The 20,632-nt window shown below is 43.1% G+C and overlaps 1 protein-coding gene across 5 annotated transcripts in view; it reads left to right on the top strand.

Annotated features, from left to right (window-relative positions):
- The window catches only part of EPHA7 (EPH receptor A7), a 316,908-nt gene that overhangs the window by 245,880 nt on the left and 50,396 nt on the right, over positions 1–20,632 (top strand). For 3 of the 5 annotated variants that reach the window (XM_068231180.1, XM_068231181.1, XM_068231179.1), the window contains exons 6-9: positions 4,443–4,567; positions 10,622–10,790; positions 11,329–11,437; positions 19,101–19,156. In XM_068231180.1, the coding sequence (XP_068087281.1) occupies positions 4,443–4,567; positions 10,622–10,790; positions 11,329–11,437; positions 19,101–19,156 (459 nt within the window). Of the gene's footprint in view, positions 1–4,442; positions 4,568–10,621; positions 10,815–11,328; positions 11,438–19,100; positions 19,157–20,632 lie in introns of all 5 variants that reach the window. The other 2 variants (XM_068231178.1, XM_068231177.1) reach the window with 1 other exon arrangement.

Below are 20,632 nucleotides of genomic sequence, written 5' to 3'. Positions count from 1 at the left end.
GCGGCAGTTGCGGGCGGGGGGGGGGGGGGGATAGACGGCTATACTGGGCACTATACTAGCCATACTGGGCACTATACTAGTCATACTGGGCACTATACTAGCTATACTGGGCACTATACTAGCTATACTGGGCACTATACTAGCTATACTGGGCACTATACTAGCTATACTGGTACACTATACTAGCTATACTGGGCACTATACTAGCTATACTGGGGCACTACCTACCCATACTGGGCACTATACTAGCTATACAGGGGCACTATACTAGCTATACTGGGAAACTATACTAACTATACTGGGCACTATACTAGCTATACTGGGCACTATACTAGCTATACTGGCTATAATACCTATACTGGGCACTATACTAGCTATACTGGGCACTATACTGGGGCACTACCTACCCATCCTGGGGCACTATACTAGCTGTACTGGGGCACTATACTAGCTATACTGGGCACTATACTAGGCGCTATACTGGGCACTATACTAGCTATACTGGACACTATACTACCTATACTGGGCACTATACTACCTACACTGGGCACTATACTACCTATACTGGGCACTATACTAGCTATACTGGGGCACTATACTAGCTATATTGGGCACTATACCAACTATACTGGGGCACTACCTACCCATACCGGGCACTATACTAGCTATACTGGGGCACTATACTAGCTATACTGGGGTAACTATACTAGCCATACTGGGGCAACTAAACTCCCTATACTGGGGCAACTATGCTAGCAATGCCGCCACACCCCAGCCCTCCCCCCGTAACCCACTGTGCACGACACTGTCCACTAGGACACCCTAGATAACAAAGGTCGAAGTACCCCAGATAATGTAGGCAGCAGAATCATATTCTCTTTGTAATGCAGACAGCCACACCCTTTCTTCATACATCGCTATCAACTAGGGCTCAACCTAATTTCCTTTTAATTAGTCAGCAGCAGAATTCATGTATATTAACTGCCACAACATTTCGGGCAAACTGGCTTATATCTGTCTGACTGGCACAAGAGGAACTCCAGTGAAAATAATGTAATAAAAAAGTGGTTCATTTTTACAATAATTATGTATAAATGATTTAGTCAGTGTTTGCCCATTGTAAAATGTTTTAAATCCCTGATTTACATTCTGACATTTATTACATGGTGACATTTTTACTGTTGGCAGGTGATGTAGCTACTGCATGCTTTTTTGGCAGTTGGAAACAGCTGTAAACAGCTATTTCCCGCAATGCAACAAGGTTCACAGACAGGGAACTGCCAGGAGTACACGGTCCTCAGAGTTTCTTGTGGGAGGGCTTTCACCACAATATCAGTCATACAGCGCCCCCCTGATGGTCTATTTGTGAAAAGGAATAGATTTCTCATGTAAAAGGGGGTATCAGCTACTGATTGGAATAAAGTTTAATTCTTGGTCGGAGTTTCTCTTTAACAGCTCCCTTATAACCACACATCTACAAAAAAGAATATTCACTAATAACAGTTAAAAAATGGAAGGTAGTGGTTGTCTGATACAGGTAAAAATTTTTATTGTACTCTCCACAATGTGACGCGTTTTGCAAGTGTAACCCGCTTCATCCAGCAGTCTAAAGGAGTTACTTAGTAAAACAGAGGTGTCAAAAAGGAGCTTTCTGAGAGCTTGTCTATTATCTGCAAGTTTTGTCCCTTGATGGATGGGTGCTACCCCTATCTCCTTATCTATAGAAAGAAACTTCTTAAAAGACCACTATTGCTAAAAAGTGTAAAATGTAAAATACATGTAAACACATACAAATACGAAGTAAGTTTCTTTCAGAGTAAAATGTGCTATAAATTACTTCTCTCCTATGTTGCTGTCACTTACAGTAGTTTGTAGAAATCTGACAGAACCGACAGGTTTTGGGCTAGTCCATCTTCTAATGGGGGATTCTCAGCATAGCCTACCTGAAATTGATTTATACAAAGATGCCGGTCAGCCTCCGTGCTTGCTGAACTCTTTTTTGGCAGTTGGATGGAGCAAATGCTATTCACTAAGTACTTTTGAAAATAAATAAAACCCTGAGAATGCCCCATAAGGAGATGAGCTGGTCCAAAACCTGTCGGTACTGTCAGATCTCTGCTAACTAAGTGACAGCAACATAGGAGAAACGTAATTTATAGCACAATTTACTCTGGGAGAAATGTACTTCTTATTTGTATATGTTTTCATGTACTTTAAATTTTATGATTTCCATAATAGTGGTCCTTTAACCTGAGTGGGGTCCCCACCTGCCTGTACAGCGGTTGCCTCAGCGGTAACCTTCCTCGCGAGCCAAAAAAGTGGGAACACCCCTGATCTAGCATGTGTACAAGGCTTAATGTTAGCCATATCATTGACATTTTAGTTCTTTATAGAAGTACAACATTCTCTTTATTGCATTACACAACTATTTGGCAGGCAAGTGGAATTGTGCCAGTGTTAAGTAGAGAACTGAGAGTGTGAAATGTACATCCCATGCAGTCAGCTGTTTATTTCATCCATATATTTTTCTCTAGTCCTGAGGTTACACATTATCACTTATGGCTGTTATAATGTCCAATGGTCACATGAACCTGCAAGCACTCTAATTTGCCAGTAAAAAATCCAAGGACTGGCACCAATCAACAAGTAAAGGTCAACTGTAGGTTACAGATACAGAAATATGATGATGTAAATGGAACGTAGCTCATTTTATTTATCCACAAACTTAGTGCATTGCATGTTTACAGCTTTCAGCAGCAATTGCATTCCCAAAAGCGAAAGTTGCATATGTTATTTTTAGGGCTTTTTTTTTATAATCTACCTTATATCACTTACCGTATATAACTTTTTATTAGGCATTGGAAAGAAAAATTGTCTCAGGCAGTGGACGGGTTTTTAATTCAGATAAAGTAAATAGCGCTGAATGTGTGGAGTCAAAGTGAAAGCAGCCAGTCAGATTTTATCTTTTACTGCCTATCTCCCTCCTGGTTGCTATGGGTTACTACTCACCTCTCACCATTATTCTCTGCTGTATTGGACCATCTAAGCTCATCATATTAAAGCTATTGTGAGCATCTTTGAAAGCAATGCAGTCACACCCCAAAGAGTAGGAATAAAACCGCAAATCCTGGCATGTATTTAAAGCCTGAACCTTGTGAAATTACGGTACTTTTCCGTTAGCCGGGCGCATCCGATAGGTGGCGCTAATTACATTAATAGTCACGTAACAAAAGTGTATCTTGGAACAAATGTAATTTAATAGGCAAGTAACATAATTACATTAAATTAAGCCGGCGGCAATGTAACAGATCGTCTCTGCCTCCTCTCCTCCCCCTGCCTCTCTCCTATAGAACACTGGCAGCCGGGGGACACGCGTGTCTCCGAGAGTCGTTCGTCGCAATAGCAGTACAATAGCAGTCGCGAGAAACAAGCAGAGCGGGAAGGCTGCAGACATTGCTTCTGCCAGCACCCGCTCTGCAAGAACGAATGGCAGGATTCCCTGCCGTGACAAACGACTCTTGGGGGACACGCGTGTCCCCCGGCTGCCAGTGTTCTATAGGAGAGAGGCAAGAGGGAGGAGACCGAGAGCCGAAGCCGGCGGCTTCATCTGTTACGTTGCCGCCGGCTTAATTTAATGTAATTCTGTTATGTGCCTATTAAATTACATTTGTTCCAAGATACACTTTTGTTACGTGACTATTAATGTAATTAGCGCCACCTATCGGATGCGCCCGGCTAACGGAAAAGTACCGAAATGACTATATACTATATTTTTATTTTTGTTAAATAAATTGAATTTGAGGAATGTATTTCATACAATTACATTTTTGTAGAAGCATAATTTTTGAAAAATATCTTGTGTTAACAGTGAATCCTTTAATGTGTGACCAGGTCAGTTAATTGATAGTGCTGGCAGATTCTGTTTTAATCATTTATTTACATTTGCCCATTAGGCAAGAGTATGTATGCTGGTGATTAAAGGTGGATCTTACTTGATAAATGACATCCTCCAATTAATGCTCAGATGGCTTTAAAGCATTTTTTTTATTGTTTTGTTGTTCTATTTTGGTGTATAATAAATATTTGGACTGTCAGTGTCTCACAAGAGATTAATCTGAAAGCTTGCGATTTCTGGCTTAATTAGAATTCATTTGCTTAATTGTCAGTATAATCCCATCAATTCCTGTTTGCACTAACTCCAACAATGCTGTCTTCTGCTGTTTGCACTTTAATTTACATTTCGATTATAGTTTATGAGCATAATAAGACTTTGTTTGAATATTCATTGGTATCCGGATTTTATTGTACATTATGAAAAAGGTGCTTATTTTTAGTGTAATGAAATAATTAAAGTCACACTGTGAGAGGCTGATCAGATGTGGTATTTTATTTGATGTACACAATAAAATGTTCTTATTTTGCTATCATCTTCCTTGTTTCAGCTCCTTCCCAAGTAAGTGGTGTAATGAAGGAGAGAGTGTTACAGCGCATTGTCGATCTATCCTGGCAGGAACCTGAGCATCCCAATGGAGTCATCACAGAATATGAAATCAAGTATTATGAGAAGGTAAGAGCCTTTACATATAGAACACAAACTGCTGCTCAGTTTCGAAAGGAATCGTAAGAACTAAACAGCCAGAATAAACTTGGGCATGATCAACAGTCCTTTTTATATTTTTTCCTTTACTTTTTTTTACTGTTTACTTTGCTTATTGAATCTGTTTCTTCAGAAAACACTATGAATTGTACTATGAGAAGATGCATAAAGCGGTGCTCTAGCTCATAGCGGTCATATTCAAGTTGTTTTCTTCTACATGTCCAAAGAAGTATAAAATGGTTTCCTGAAAGTGCTGAACTCCAGTGATTTGTATTCAAAAGAACTAGGGCTTCTTTCATAAGTTAGCCAATAAATGGTATCATCCTGATTCAAAACTTCTTGCTTTTACTCATGGCTAACACGGTACAACACTCTACTGCTTCTTTCATATGGGAGGCTGCCAGTCTAAAGTGCTATTCGGGTGCAATTGAAATGCAGCTGAATGGCAGCATTTGTAGCACCACATGTCACTTATTGACACGCAATGGCAGAAAACCGTAATATGACGCATCTGAGCATGGCCTTAACTGTACTCAGATGTCACTACATGGGGGGAGGGGCCACCTCTTCACCACCTGTACTCAGCGATAGCAAGCACCCAGCTGGTGCATGGGAGAAAATAACAGTCAATCACCTTCAGCCTTTCGTGTGAATGGGGTTTAACAAAACCCGTGTATCCAATTGAGAGTTTTGTTTTTAAGGTGCTCACTTATTTACTGTATATAAGTTGTAGAACAGTGGGAACTGTGAAAAGCATAAAGACTGGTACACACATCAAATTTTGATTGGCCAATATTACCACTTTCATGTAGTATGTGTGTTTACCTAAACAATCTATTCATAGTACTCATAATCTGTTGGCTCTCATGCTACATGAAGGTAGTAAAATTGGCCAATCAAAATTGGATGTTTGTACCAAGCTTTAAGCTGCGTTCACAGTATGTGCAATAATTGTGCATGAAAACTCGCTACCCATAACATTTGTATAGGCATGTTCACATCTCTGCGTTTTAACTGATCATGTTATTCTAACTGTTTGAATATGTGCACATTGCAACAATAGTGTCAATGCTTTGAAATAACGCACTAGTTAAAACTTGCACAGCGTGCATTTCACACACATTATAACACGTACATTATGCAACGTGCATGGTGTGAACCAAGCATAAGCATTAGCCTAGGTACACACTGGGGCAATGGATAAAAGCTGGACCGCAATGCAACAGAGGTGAAAAGTCACATTGGGCATTAGATGTGCGATGCAACACATTGTGTAAAATATACAGTCTAGCTCGATTTTTTTCATTCTCCAAGTCATTAAATAAATGTATCTGTCATCCATTAAATTGTGTCTGAATTGACATGTGACGTAAAGATGTGAGTTACACATGGGTACATAGTGTACTAGTCCTACTAATGTCTTGTCTGGTGTCTCATTTTATTTTTCCCATTGCAAGAATAAAAAAAAATGTATTTTTATGTATGCAAATTAGGCTGTCAAATCCAACCATTTCTCCTGAAAAGTAAGCATAAGCTAAAATACTTCTGCTCGGCTAAGGAAATGTTGATGATGCAAAACAGGCCTGTAAAATTCAAACCTCTATTATTTCCTTTTGCAGCTGAATGAAGCAAATATTACATCAGACTGTCAAGGCTGTTGTTTAGAACTAAGTCTTAGGCGACCTGGTAGCCGACTGACCATCCGATTTGATTAATATAATGAAATCGTATGAAAATTGGTGCTCCCAAGTGCCTGCCCAATCGACACTGCAACCAATTTCAGTCCGTGTCTGCCGCATGGTTGATGGAGTAACGTGGGCACGTGTGTGATGTCACATGCAATCCGGGGAAACCATGTGGGGCGCATGTATAGACGTAGGGCGTTGCCCAGAAGCCAGTGCCGGACAGTCGGCGGGCACGGACAGGTAATGTATGGTGCACTGGGCACCATACATTACGGCGGCATATGCAGCACAAGGCCGATTCTGCATCGATTTTAGTATGAAATTGATCGGAAATTGGCCTGCGGTGTATGGGCAGCCAGCAGATCTCTCTCTAATCAGGTTTGAGAGAGATTTCGTCAAATCTGCTCATCATCACTAGATGTATGGCTACCTTTAGGAAGTTAAACACGAAAATTGAGCCTCTGCTCTATATTATTAATGTTCTTTTTACTATTAGTACTACACGTACAATTCATTGTATCATACGTTTATTTTCAGGTTAGGATTGCTTTCAGTCATATCTCATCATATTTATATTAAATAACGTACCTCACATATTTCTTACATTACGTCTTTTTTTTATTTCATATACTGCGTAATTTGTCCGATGCCTCTCTTCCCTTTTAACATGCTGCTTTTGATCCTGTAAAGTCTGAAAAGACAGAATCGCACATTACATTTTGTACAGATTCCTCAAGTTCCTTTCATACCCGCTGTGCCCATCACAGCAAAATTCATCACAATTACCACAATATCACAACCCAGCTACCGACTTGAGTCATTTTTACTTTGGCCTCTTAGTTTTTCGACAGCCAGTCTTTCTATAAGATGTACTGTTTTTACACACTGTCTATTTGTATATGACAGCCTTATTAGGTTTACAGCCGTGTGCTGAACCTCTTATAAACTGCTCCTTAGTTTGCTGTCAGCATGAAAATGAGTAAACAGCTTTGACTTCAGTGTATGCTAATTCTAGCTCTAAGAGAAAAAACATTACTGCTACTCAGTGAGAATTGAAAGTTTAGACCATTTTGGCTGAAATGCAACACCAATTAAGACTATGGTAAGGTCCAGCAAAAGTTAGCAATTGTCCCATCCCCACTGGCTTGTTAATGCAGATGGTATATTTCTATAAGGCTACTTCTTGAAAGATCTTATTACTTTTTTAACCACTTCAGGACCACGGTAAAGGAAATCTTTTCCCTGTTTGGGACCTGTTATCCCTGCCAGGGCATAGATTACGATTACTGCACCCCACGCTACTGCCGATCATGCTCGCTCTCAGTAGCGTAGCTAAGGAGCTGTGGGCCCCGATGCAAGTTTTACAATAGGGCCCCCCAAGTGCTCTATGCATAACAATTAGTGCAACAAAACCTGCCAATGGCAACTACAGTATCAGAGGTGCAAGACGGGGATGGGAAACAGTTTGTTAATGATTACCACTATTCAAAGTATCTATAGAGGTGATTATTATGAGCACAGAACCAATAGAGAGCTAATACTGTAGTTGAGGGAGGGCCATTCAGGGCCCCTCTGGCCCAAGGCCCCCGATGCGGTCGCTACCTCTGCAACCCCTATTGCTACGCCCCTGCTCGCTCTGCTGTAGGTATGACAGCAGATCCCTGTGAGCCGTCTGGAGCCAATCTCATTAGTTCCTGACCCTGTGATCACTGTACTTGGCTCATACCGACAGCAGAGCGAGTGGGCTGCAGAGTTGGGAGAGTGGGGCGAATGGCGAGAGAGACTGGTCCGTGCAGCGTGACTTTGCTGTCTCTGGTCCTTAAGGGGCCAGAGACTTATGGTACATAAGTGTTTAAGGATCTGAAAATAAATGGAATTCATAGAACAGTTAATTCTTTTTAGACCCCCTTATTGTACTCTGTAAATATTTAATAGATTTCTTAAAGTAACACACATGCTTGCAACAGTATGCTTTACCATTGTTACCGCTTTACTATAGCTGATTTCCGTTGCCTGCCCTGTCTACATGGTACATGGTAGCTGACAACATTCTGATAATGTTAGCATTATGCATAGAGATGTGGGAATTCACAGCGAAATGTAGCTGCCTGTGATCTGCAGTCTTCTCAACCTGTCAACAAAAACAGTTAGCTATCAAACAGAAGCTGTTTCTTATTAGTAATTTGGTTGTAACTGTCCCAAGAGAGGATGTTACAATAGGTGTTCATAATCTTTTGATAGGATGATGCACTGTATGCTTGAATGTTGCATTATGCATGTTATAAGGTCAGAGTTATAACACATAGAAATGCATGGGAACCTCTACTTAACCTATGTGACTACACAAAATAATGCATTTTTTTTTTCAAACTAAGACCTTTGGTTTTAACTTAGCTGTAGGGATAGTAGTGATTCCTGGATGGCTGGCCTGCAGTATTTGCATGATAGTGCGCAAAGGGTTAAGTGATTTTGCTAAGGGTTGTAAAATACATCCAGATGGACTTAGTGTAAACATGTAGAGGCCAGTGATACAAAGCTTCTGTACACGTTTACTAAACATGTAGAATGACACCTTTGAGCAGGGTCTTTTACAACACTCACTGATCGAAGCTTTAATTATTGTTATTTTGAAAGAAAAAATAAAACCACTATGAACAGATTCATACAGACCAACAATGCTTTAGGATAAGGGAGGTGACAACTCTGATAGGTCAATGCATTGTACTTTCATCATTTCATGAAAATGTACTTTCATAACTCTCTGCAGAGTGTTCAGTAACCTAGTGCCCCACCATGATGGAGTTTTACTAGGTGAAGAGAATTATTTTATAGAAAGACCCTAAAGAAAGGGTTTGAATTAATAAATAATAATCTGATCTGTTTCAACCGTCCTAAGATAGACGAGTCTCTTCAATCACCCCTCTTTCACCACCGGTTGAAAGTTCAGAAAAACATCTCCTATCTCCTATCTTGTTTTCTCCATTCAGAGCTGAACTCGTGATTGTCGCTTAGGTGGTTAAGGAGTACCTAAGGTTCATAACAGAGCTTGTCATGATAGGCTTTGAATTAGTGAGGACGGATAGGGGAGTCGTGGGGTTAAAGACTTACCTGACCTGGGCCCATATGCACTTCACTTTTTCTCCTGAGTTTTCTCCCAGGTCCTAGGGGATAATTTTCATCTTTTCTTTAAAATAACTTTTCAGCATTTTACAATTGAAAAATTACCCAAAAGTTGGTGAAAAAGTACTATCAAATTTATTTTGAGTATTGTTTTGCTTGCTTAAGACTTTAAAGGCATTTTATGACAAGTTGTGAAAATATCAGTTATGAGAAAACTCAGCTGAAAAACTCAATTGCATATGGGCGCTGATGTCTTTAGATCACAGTTGATACTCTGCCGCCTCCTCTGCAGTGCAGCCAATGTTTTCAAAGGTGCTGAAGCTCTTTGGAAACCTTGCCTGCATTGCCACAGCCGCCCATAGCTCTGCAGCCACCAGTTAGGCAGTGGCTGCCGAGCCCAGGGAGGGCCACGACAATGCAGATAGGCGTGGCCAGAGCCTCAGTGGCAATTTGAAAAAAGAATGCCAAGGCCCATTCTCCAAGGGTGTGGAGTGACCATTTGCCTAGGGGGATGACGCCAAAACAGGTAAATATATATAACCCCGCAATGACCCACCCCCTATTCATCCTCATTAAGACACAGCCTGTCATGGCAGACTCTTTCATTTTTATCTTAGGTGCTCTTTAATAAAAAAAATATATGAGAACCTAGTCATCAGCCAACAAGTAAAGGGTCTTGGATTATTATTTTAGTGACCTATTTACTGCAACAGTAAAGCAAGACTGCCTTATTTTAGAAAAGCAGCAAGTTCAAACTAAATACAGGTAAATGTTTTTTGTTCTTGTTTTTTGCATCCTGATTTTTAATTTGTAAAAATTGGGATGCAAACAAATCAGGTTTTTTTCTAACATTTTCTATAACTCTTATTTGTAAGAAAAATGTGTTTAAGTGCCTAATAAATATATTAAACTAATATTATTTAATAAAAAATAGAATACATTCATTTTAAAATTTGCAGAACTGTTCCCTTTTGTTAGCAACAGAAAAAAATGTTATGTTACAAGTTTGCTTCACCTTTTTAGTTACATTCTGCATCTCAAATGTCACTTGAAAACTGCACAATTGTATTGCCATCTGTTGCATCTCAGCCTTCATCTGCAAATACATCTTGTGATAGGCATGAAGGACTTGCCCGTTCCAGTTATTGCTACAAACTGCAGTCATCCAGATTATGCAAAAGAAATTTACACATTTCACAGATACACTTTTCCCTTTCAGGATCAAAGAGAACGCACATATTCTACGTTAAAAACAAAATCAACATCTGCTTCAATCAATAATCTTCGACCTGGAACAGTTTATGTGTTTCAAATTCGAGCCTTTACTGCTGCTGGCTATGGAATGTACAGTCCCAGGCTTGATATCACCACCCTGGAGGAGGCTACCGGTAACCTTTCAACTTTTTTCTACAGTATGTAGCAAGTTTACTTGTAAAATATATCATTACAGTTAAGCATACTAAAAATGATGTTTATGTTGGGGAGCTTGATAAGGGTTATTGGGGAATTTGGCAAAGGTGATCTATGCCCTGCAGGATCATTAGCTCATAATGGCTTTTATAATCAGCAGTATGACCCCAGATAACCTCCCTTGTTGAATTGCTGACTTATCTACTGCCCATTTTTCAATGTTATCTGCTTGTGTAATGTGTGTGTGCATCTACCTTTGCTTCTCTCTCTTTCCTCCCCCCTCTCTTTCCTACTTCTCCATCTTTGTATCTTTACACCTATATGCATTGCTTACATTTTTTTTATAGCATACTGATGTATATTTTCTTAAAATTGTATATCTTTCTCCCTTCCATAACAAAGACAAATTAATGTTTTTGGTGTGATTAATATAAGCATGATTATTCTGATTTTGCTATAATATACAGTGTATATATATTTTTTAAGTGGTTATTTTCTTGTTGTTGTGTCTTCCAGCCACTGCTGTAACCAGTGAGCAGAATCCGGTCATTATAATTGCAGTGGTTGCCGTAGCAGGCACTATTATTTTGGTCTTCATGGTCTTTGGCTTCATCATAGGCAGAAGGTAAATGTGTACTTGAGAAAAATCTACTAGATAGCATAAATAAAGATGTAATGTAATAAAGACTGTGTGCATTATGGTTCGGTTGAATAGCTATGTTATGTCTCTCGGGCATCGCCTGAGCTTTTTGCAGAGTGCTTAAAGAAATAGCAAATAACTAGGTTGCATTTAGAATCAGAATCAGAATTTATTTCACCAAGTACAACGGTGAATTGTACCCGGAATTGGTTTTGGCGCATACAGGGTCGTTGGTGAAAAACAGAAAATAGCATGGTACATACGTAGATGTGGGACAAGCATACATAGGGCAACATTACAGTTTGTGCGTACATTTAAGCAGAGCGTCGTATACAATTAAGCATAGGTACATACGTATAAACAAAAGCAAAAACAGAGCATTACAGCATACACGTACAGTAACATAATACAAACCAAGCGTTACAGCATACACGTACAATTTACATAATACACACATAGCATAGCAAGACATACACTGATAGCGGGAACAGAAAAAGAGTGGGACTGGAGGAGCAGCCTGAGAGCTGATATGAGCGCTGCCATTTTCGGCACTGGACGCTACACAGCGACGCGCTCCCAACTAGACAGGTGCTCCGATTGTCCGAGGAAAGTAGAGAGGATGCTGGGGGGGGGATCGTGATGGAGGCGGCCAGCAGGGATCACTTGAGCCAGGTTGCTCGAGGAGAATCGCTCCTATTTCCAGGGTCCGCATGGCTGGTTGATGGGGGCACCTTTGCTAGGCAGCAATGTTGGACAGCAGTGGTGGACGTGGGGCCTGGGGCCACCCAGGCTGGGCAGCAGTGGTGGACTTTGGGCCGGGACTTTGGGCCGGGAAGGGGGCAGGCAGCAGAGGTGGACAGTCCAGGGGCAGCATACCTTCTCTGTGGCTGCGAGGAGCAGCCACAGGCCCTCCATCAGCACGGTGGCAGCCTGGTCGTGGTCGTATTCCTGGTGACTGGGGAGCCGCTGCAGACAGGCCTCTTCCGCACGTGGCGGGTGACCCATGTGTCCTTGCTGGTCCCTGGGCGACCCGTGGTGGAGGGGGACCGGCAACCCCAGCAGTCCTGTGATGGGGAGGTCTCTGGGGGAGGTCTCCGGCGGCGGCCCTGGTCGGCAAGTGGTGGCGGCGGGAGCACGTGTTGGCGGCGGGGACGACTGGTTAGTCATAGTTTTCCTGTGATTTTCTGTTGCCAAACTTTACACTCTGCTTTTTCCTTCCTAGCAATGACCAAGCTGAATATATACAGTATGTTCATAGCTGTGCCATTGTTATTCCGTTGTCTGTCAGTGTCTTTACTGCTGTTAAAAGTCTGCATATCTAGTTATCAGTGCCTAGGTAAGATCTCCTCTCAACCAAGGGTCACCAACACAGGTGCCCTACAAGGCTACGCCCTGTCACTGATCCTGTTCTCCCTTTACTCTAATAACTGCAGATCCACGACTCTGTCAACGTCATCAAATTTACTGATGACACCACCATCATTGGCCTTGTAATCAAGAATGATGAGCAGGCCTATCGTCAGCAGGTTGATAGAATATACCTCTGGTGCAGTGAGAACAGGCTGGTCCTAAATGGAGTCGATTCAGAAAGCATTACCGCATTCGGTAATGCAGAAAATAGCTGACTGAGGAAAATGTCTGTTCATAAAAGCTGTTACCACAGGAAAAGCTGAAATTACCGAGCAGTGAGTTAAATTACCGACTTGTGGGGTAATTACCTCAACACATGTCAGTAAATGTCAATTCATAAAGATTGAAACAGGCGGTAATGGCACAGTACAATTCCACCTGCTTTGAAGTGGTGATAAGAGAGTGAAGTCTATGCAGGACTGTGCTGGAAATGGAGACTCACAAGCTGAAGCAGTGAGATCCCTCCCTAAGCAACAGCAGATCGATCGGAACAAGCCAGGCTTCCCCTGAATACCTTTGGCTGTCTGTGGCTGTTTAGCCTCTTGGGTTCCTGTTTTTAAGATGTGAAGAAGTGTAGGAGCTGGAGGTGAACATCCCAAAGCCTGGCATGTGTCAAGTTTCTTGAAGTTCTTCTAAGCTGTGGCAATTAAATAGATTGTAAAGAAAGACTAATAGACAGATTCAGAGCATATTCAGGGCAAGTAGAGGCAGTATAACAAAACATGCACATCTAAAGGTAGGTTGGGATGCCTCTCACATTGTAATGCTGTCTCTACACGAAGAACAGCAATGTAACAACTCAGGCAACAATTTACTTTGGTAAATCACCGCATTTCTATTGCAGCTGTGAAAATTGTTATATTAGCACACAAAAGTCAAATATACCGAATGCAGTATTTTCCCAACCAGATTTTTTTTTACCGCATAGCCTTTTAGGAATTGACCCCAATGTGGCCAAAACTATTGAGATGGTCATCGACTTTAGGAAGCATATCCCAACCCACTTCCGATCTACACTGACGGCACTGAGGTTGAAAGGCTATCTTACTAATATACACATGCACTGAAATATTTGTGGCTAGTTAGGCCATGGCTATTTTAGAACTTCTCTGCCAGTAACCTTCCTCCTTCCACTCTTGAGCTTGTAAAGCTCTACATTGGAAGGTAGAGCGTGTGGCTTTCTTCATTAGAAAGACAACTGTTATAAACACAGGTATACAGTAATTAATTGCCTAATACTATATGCTAAGCACCACTAATATGAAGCTCCTCATCAAACATTCACTTATGTCCCCATATAGCAGTATGCCCAAAGGACACTCTGCCTATTAGAAATCCCCTGCCATTTGGACACTTTTATGGTGGCTATGTAAACTAGATAATATGTCAAAATCCTCTTAAACAATCTTCATGCTATTCAAAGTTTCTTCTGTTATGGGAATTATAAGTAATTTAAGCACGTCACATACATAATTCACAGACATTAGCACTTACATTATGTATGTAGGCAAATGGTGGGGGTGATAAAAATTACACCCTGCAGAAAGAAAACAGAGACAACAGGAGCCCAAATGGTGCAGTACGTCACAGTAATGGAATATGTGTGAAAAATAAGCGAATGGATTATACTCACAAAGGTGGATTGCAGACAGGGCCGTGCAAAGGGTCCTTAAGTGGGGGGTGCTCAAATTTAAAAAAGGGGCCTGGCAACATCTTCCCCCGCATGCCCCCCTCCTCGTTTCTGGCTAGGGGGTATTGGTTGTCAACAGTACTGAATGCAGATGCTGGGTGCCATGTGGGTTCTGGGTGTGAGTACAGAGTCTCATGTGGGTTCTGGCTATGGGTGCAGGTACTGGATGTGACATGGGTGCGAATACTTGGCACCATGCCTGTACTGGGTGCTGGTACTTTATGTGCGGGTACGGGTTAAGTGGGTGCTTGGTGCAGATAGTGGGAGCCATGTGGAGGCTGTGTGCAGGTGTGAGTACTGGGTGCAATTTTAGGCATGGGTGCAGATACTTATACCTTTATAGCAGTATCAAGCAGACTTTGTGTCTCCTTCCAACCAACTCTTTTGGTGCCACCACCCTCAAATCAGCAGTGATAGGTGCCCACTGTTAGTGGGTTAGAGTGGGCACAGTGGAGCCCACAGTGGAGGCGCAGACTCACCTTTCATTACTGGGACCTCGGTCCCTCTTGATCAGCACCCAAGCTTCTTTTCAGGCAAAGAAGAAGTGGTTACCAATATGCAGTGGTTGCTAAGCATTAGTAGATGCAAAACTGCAGTAAGTGTCAAGGTGCAGCGGGTGGTAAGATGCAAAGGTTCACTTTGTGCTAAGTTGCAGTGGGTGATGAGATGCCAAAGTACAGTCTGTGTCAAGCTGCTGTGGGTACCAAGGTCCAGTTTGTATTGGGTGTTTATTTGCAGTGGGTGCTATGCAGTATTGGGTGCTGAATGAGTAGCAGATGGTGATAAACAATAGTGGGTGCCATGTGAGTGTTAATTGGTACAGGGAGACATGTGAGTGTTGGACATGAGTGAGTAGGGAGTGTCATGTGTGGTCTTGATGTGTGCCATGGTAGAGTACTCTCCCATATGGGTTCAGACCAAGGATGGGTACTGGGTGCTATTTGGGTCCTGGCCATGGACGGGTACTGGGTGCATATAATGGCTTTGGAACTTGGTGACGTGCGAGTACTGTGCCATGTGGGTGTTGATTATGGGGGTATTTGGGTCTTAGATACAAATACTGAGTGCCAAGTGGGTACTGGGAGTGAGTACATGGTGACAAATGGGTGATGGATGCTGGATAGTGGGATATTTGTTGTTATGTGGGTGCTAAAGGCAGATGCTGGGTGCCATGTGGATTCTGGGTGCTGACACAGGGTGTCATGTGGATTCTGGCTGCATGGGTGTGTATCAACTATCATTAAGGTGTTCATTGCAGGTACTCAGTCCCTTGTGAGTTCTGGGTGCAAGTACTGGATGTCATATGTGAGTGCTTAGTGTTTGTGCTAGGCACTAAGTGGAGGCTTAGTGCAACTGGAACTACTGCAGATGAAGCATGTGGGTGTTGGGTGCAGGTACTGTGTATAACATAGGTGTGAATACTTGGTGCCATGCCTGCACTGGGTGCTAGCTATGGGTGGGCATTGTGTGTTATGTGGGTTCTGTGTGCAGGTACTTTGGGTACTAGTACTAGTTATGCGAGTGCAGATAGTGGGTGCCATGTGAAGGCGGTGTGCAGGTGTGAGTAGTGAGTGCCATGTTGGGACTGGGTGCAAGTACTGCGCCATGTGGTGTGGGTGTGAGTACTGGGTGTCCGCTATAGGGTGAAGGGGTGCAGGTACTGGGTGTCATGTGGCTATTTGATGCAAGTACTAAGTGCCATATTGAGGCCGGATGTGAGTATTAGGTGCAGGGTGCAAGTACTGGGTGCTTGCTATAGTGGGGGTTACTGGTTGAGTGTAATGTGGGTGCTGAATATTGGTGGGATTGTTGTGGGTTCAGGGGGTGGGAGATCACTGTGGGTACTGCTATGAATGGCATAGTTGCTGCTAGGGGAGGTAGAGGTTAGTGTGGTTGCTGGGGGAGGTAGAGCTCAGTGTGGGTAGGGTAGGGGAAGGGTAGGTCACTGTGGGTGCTGGGGGGGAGTAACTGTGGGTGCTGTGGAAGGTAGAGGTCAATATGAGTGCTGGAGGAAAGGGAGGTCACTGTGGGTCCTTTGGGGGAGGTCACTGTGTGTCTTGGGGGAGGTAGAGGTCATTGTGGGTGCTGGAGGAAGGGGAGGTCACTATGGGTACTGCTGTGAATGGCATAGTTGCTGCTAAGGGAGGTAGAGGTCAGTATGGGTGCTGGGGGAAGGGTAATTCACTGTGGGTGCTGTGGAAGGAAGAGATCAGTATGGGTGCTGGAGGAAGGGGAGGTGGACTGTGGGTGCTGGGATAGTCAGTGTAGTTACTGGAGCAGGGAGTGGATGCTGGGTGTTGGGAGAGGTCGTCGTGGGCGCTGGCAATGGGAGAGATCACTGCAGGTGCTGTTTTTGGGTTGGGAGGTCCCTGTGGGTGCTGCAGGGGACAGGAGGGTAGCCACTGGGGGAGGGAAAGATCACTGTGGGTGCTGGGGGAGGGATAGGTCAGTGTGGGTGCTGGGGTAGGCAGGATCACTGCTAGAGCTGGGGAGGGAGAGGTCACTGTGGGTGCTAGGTGGAGGGAGAGGTAACTGTGGGTGCTAGGTGGAGGGAGAGGTCACTGTGGGTGCTAGGTGGAGGGAAAGGTCACTGTGGGTGCTGAGGGAGGGAGAGGTCACTGTGGATGCTAGGTGGAGGGAGAGGTCACTGTGGGTGCTAGGTGGAGGGAAAGGTCACTGTGGGTGCTAGGTGGAGGGAAAGGTCACTGTGGGTGCTAGGTGGAGGGAGAGATCACTGTGGGTGCTAGGTGGAGGGAGAGGTCACTGTGGGTGCTAGGTGATGGGAGATATCACTGTGGGTACTGGGGAGGGAGAGGTCAGTATGGGTCCAAGGGGGAGGGAGAAGTCACTGTGGGTGCTAGGTGGATGGAGAGGTCACTGTGGGTGCTGGGGGAGGGAGAGGTTACTGTGGGTGCTTGGTGGAGGGAGAGGTCACTGTGGGTCCTAGATGGAGGGAAAGGTCACTGTGGGTGCTGAGTAAGGGAGAGGTCACTGTGGATGCTAGGTGATGGGAGATATCCCTGTGGGTACTGGGGAGGGAGAAGTCAGTATGGGTCATAGGTGGAGGGAGAAGTCACTGTGGGTGCTAGGTGGATGGAGAGGTCACTGTGGGTGCTAGGGGAGGGAGTGGTCATTGTGGGTACTAGGTGGAGGGAGAGGTCACTATGGGTGCTGGGGGAGGTAGAGGTCAGTATGGGTCCTAGGTGGAGGGAGAGGTCAGTATGCCACACTAGGATTCCTGTTTGGGCCTCTTCACTGCAAAGTGTCCCAGGTGGGGCGGAGCTTCCTGCGGGTGGGCGGGGCTTATCACGGTCGGGGCGGGGCTTATTTTGCGCGCCGACAGGGGCCTTTTTTTGAAGATCTTAAAAGGGGGGGGTGCCTGGGCACCCAGAGCACCCCCCTCTGCATGTGCCTGATTGCAGAAGAGCAAACAACTGCTAGAAGCAGTATAACCCCGGGGAGATGTATAACCCCGACTTCACTCGGGTGACCAGGGGCAAAGCTGGTAGTGGTCGCACTCTTGGTGAAAAAACACAAACCTCAGGTGACGTAAAGCTGGTCAGAAAGGGATGATCCCTCGCCAGAATGAGGGTAAAGGGACACGATATATGGAAAGAGGCACCCAGGAGTGATAAAATACATTAAGAACAAATAAAATGAAAAAGTGTGAGGTGGCTTACCTCAATGAAGACAAATTCTCATATTGAATGAATTTTTATTGCAGTGGCTCAGAGGCATCTTACTTGCAACTATAAGCACTGTTAGGGCTCGTTTCCACTTGTGCCGCATGTCACTTCCTGGTGTGCGGATACACAGACAAATCCCATCAGCCGTGCCATGCATGGCTATGGGATTCACCGCCTTCTGCATCGAAACAGATGGAAATGTCGGCCGAATCGCTAGCACAAGCGATTCGGGCGGCCCTGCATGTGTACCCTATGGCAGAGTTTCCCTGCGGGAAACTGCGGATTCGGCACGGAAACTGCGCCAGTGGAAACGGGCCCTTAGGCACTGCTATTTGGCTTGAGGAAGTGGATATGCACGCACGAAACCCTTTGCCAGTGCAATAAAAATTCAATATGTGAATTTGTCTTCATTGAGGTAAGCCACCTCACCTTTTTCATTTTATTTGTGTTTAAGGTATTTTAGCACTCCTGGGCGCCTCTTTCCATATATCTTGTACATTATGTATGTGTAGGAGGACAGAAAGATCTTTCTGAGGACAAATCATTACTCAAAGTTTCGTTGTTCTAAACCTGTTTTACTATGTTACTTCCACCACTTATACTTTGGCACCTCTGGTGAAGTGACTCTTGAGATGTTCTATTACATGCAGTAAGTTATGCTAAGATTTTGGGACCCCATACTGCTCTTGGTCAAGTACAGAGTCTTGCTTGACAACCAAAAGACTGTGCCTTGTACGTTGGTTCAGCCAAGTCTTCAGTCATTTTAAATCAAGCTTGAATATGTTCACTTTAACAGCACATATACTGTATATTACACTTAATATATGTGTAAACACAAATTTTGTTTGTTTCTCATGTCTAGGCATTGTGGATATAGCAAAGCTGATCAAGAAGGTGACGAGGAACTTTACTTTCATTGTAAGTGTTTGTTTGCTTTCTTTATTTTCAAAAACTATCCTTTACTTTGTCATTACTGGCAGTAATTCATCCTTTTCATGTGAAGAATGACTTGAGTACGTCAAGGGGACTTGAAAAGTCACAGCGAGCTTCACTCCACTTAGCACATGTACTTGTTCTGTAACAAGCCGTCATATTGTTCACCTCTGAGATTATTACTTTCACACCATTTTAAGGACCTCCCATGAGAATCAGTAATTTGAAGGTCAGTGGCCAAGTTGCTGTGATCTTTGCCTATAGCTGTTTTTCCACAGTCTCTTGTCAATCATCTTAATGAGATGCAATCATTACAACCGTTTTAAACATGGAACTCTTTATGCAAGCGATCATTAGTATTATGAAATACATTTGTGTTGAGTACTTATAATATGATTTTCCTGCACGTCAGAAAAATAAACCGAGCAATGTATGTTAGAGCAGGCGATTAGTGAAACCCACAAATTTTACTAAGCTTCTTAAGGTGCCATGTGCTTGGCCCAATTCTTTATTTCAGTTTGAATGTGGATTATTATTTGACTCACCATTCAAAAATATCCCAGGAAGATGAAGCAATTATAAATAAGAGCAAAGACAATATCTGTAAGCATCAATCTTGTAAGACAAAATGAGGACATGGAAATTAGATGAAGAAGAGCACAATTCATTTATATTTATGACAGAAATTAGAAAGTGCTGATACAGAAAGCTTCTGTAAGCTACTATCTATACTTATGCTTATGTCTTATTGGTGGGAATCTCTGGGACATTATTTTCTGGTTTGTATAGCTTCCTACAAAGTCAAAATGTATAAGTCCTTTTTATTTGCAGAAGATGAAAGGTCTTATTTATAGACTAGCACATTTGTGCTGGTTGGACCACAAAACACGCTAGGTTGGATAAGGGCTGAAGGTAAAGCACTGGGTTGCTATATAAATAATCATCTATGTGATGAATAGGTGTGTAGCTCAGATTATGTGGTCTTTGTTGTGTTTTGTAATGTTTCTAGTGGTGTAGTTAGTTTCTTTATCAGTTGCCAATGTTATATCCCTAAAGGAAGTAACTTGTAGTAAAGCCACTGGTGAGGTAGTGGTTTTGTGCATGATTTTCCCAGTGGTGAATGATAATTGTCTCTGGTGGGCCTCGTGATATTTGATCATATCCTTGGCTCTGTCTGCCTTGATATAGCGGAAATATCCCTGGTCATATAATGGGTAAATAACCTGTGATGTTCAAGGCAATTAATTATGGCGCACACTTACGCCTGGTAATTTTGGCACCCTATAGAGGATGATTACATTACGACACCAGTTGTGAAATTATGGCACACAGTACTTAGTGGCGGTATAGGCTGGATTTATCGGTAGACCAAATTAGTGGTTTTAATTGAGGACATGTAGGGGTGGTGCGGTTTTAATTAGCAGACAGTGTGTGGGGATAATGTTCGGCATTGTTAGAGGG

The sequence above is a fragment of the Hyperolius riggenbachi genome, chromosome 4 (genome assembly GCF_040937935.1).
Source record: "Hyperolius riggenbachi isolate aHypRig1 chromosome 4, aHypRig1.pri, whole genome shotgun sequence".
Lineage (NCBI taxonomy): Eukaryota > Metazoa > Chordata > Amphibia > Anura > Hyperoliidae > Hyperolius > Hyperolius riggenbachi.
The sequence above is the reverse complement of the archived record's forward strand: the minus strand, read 5'-3'. Positions and strand labels throughout refer to the sequence as shown.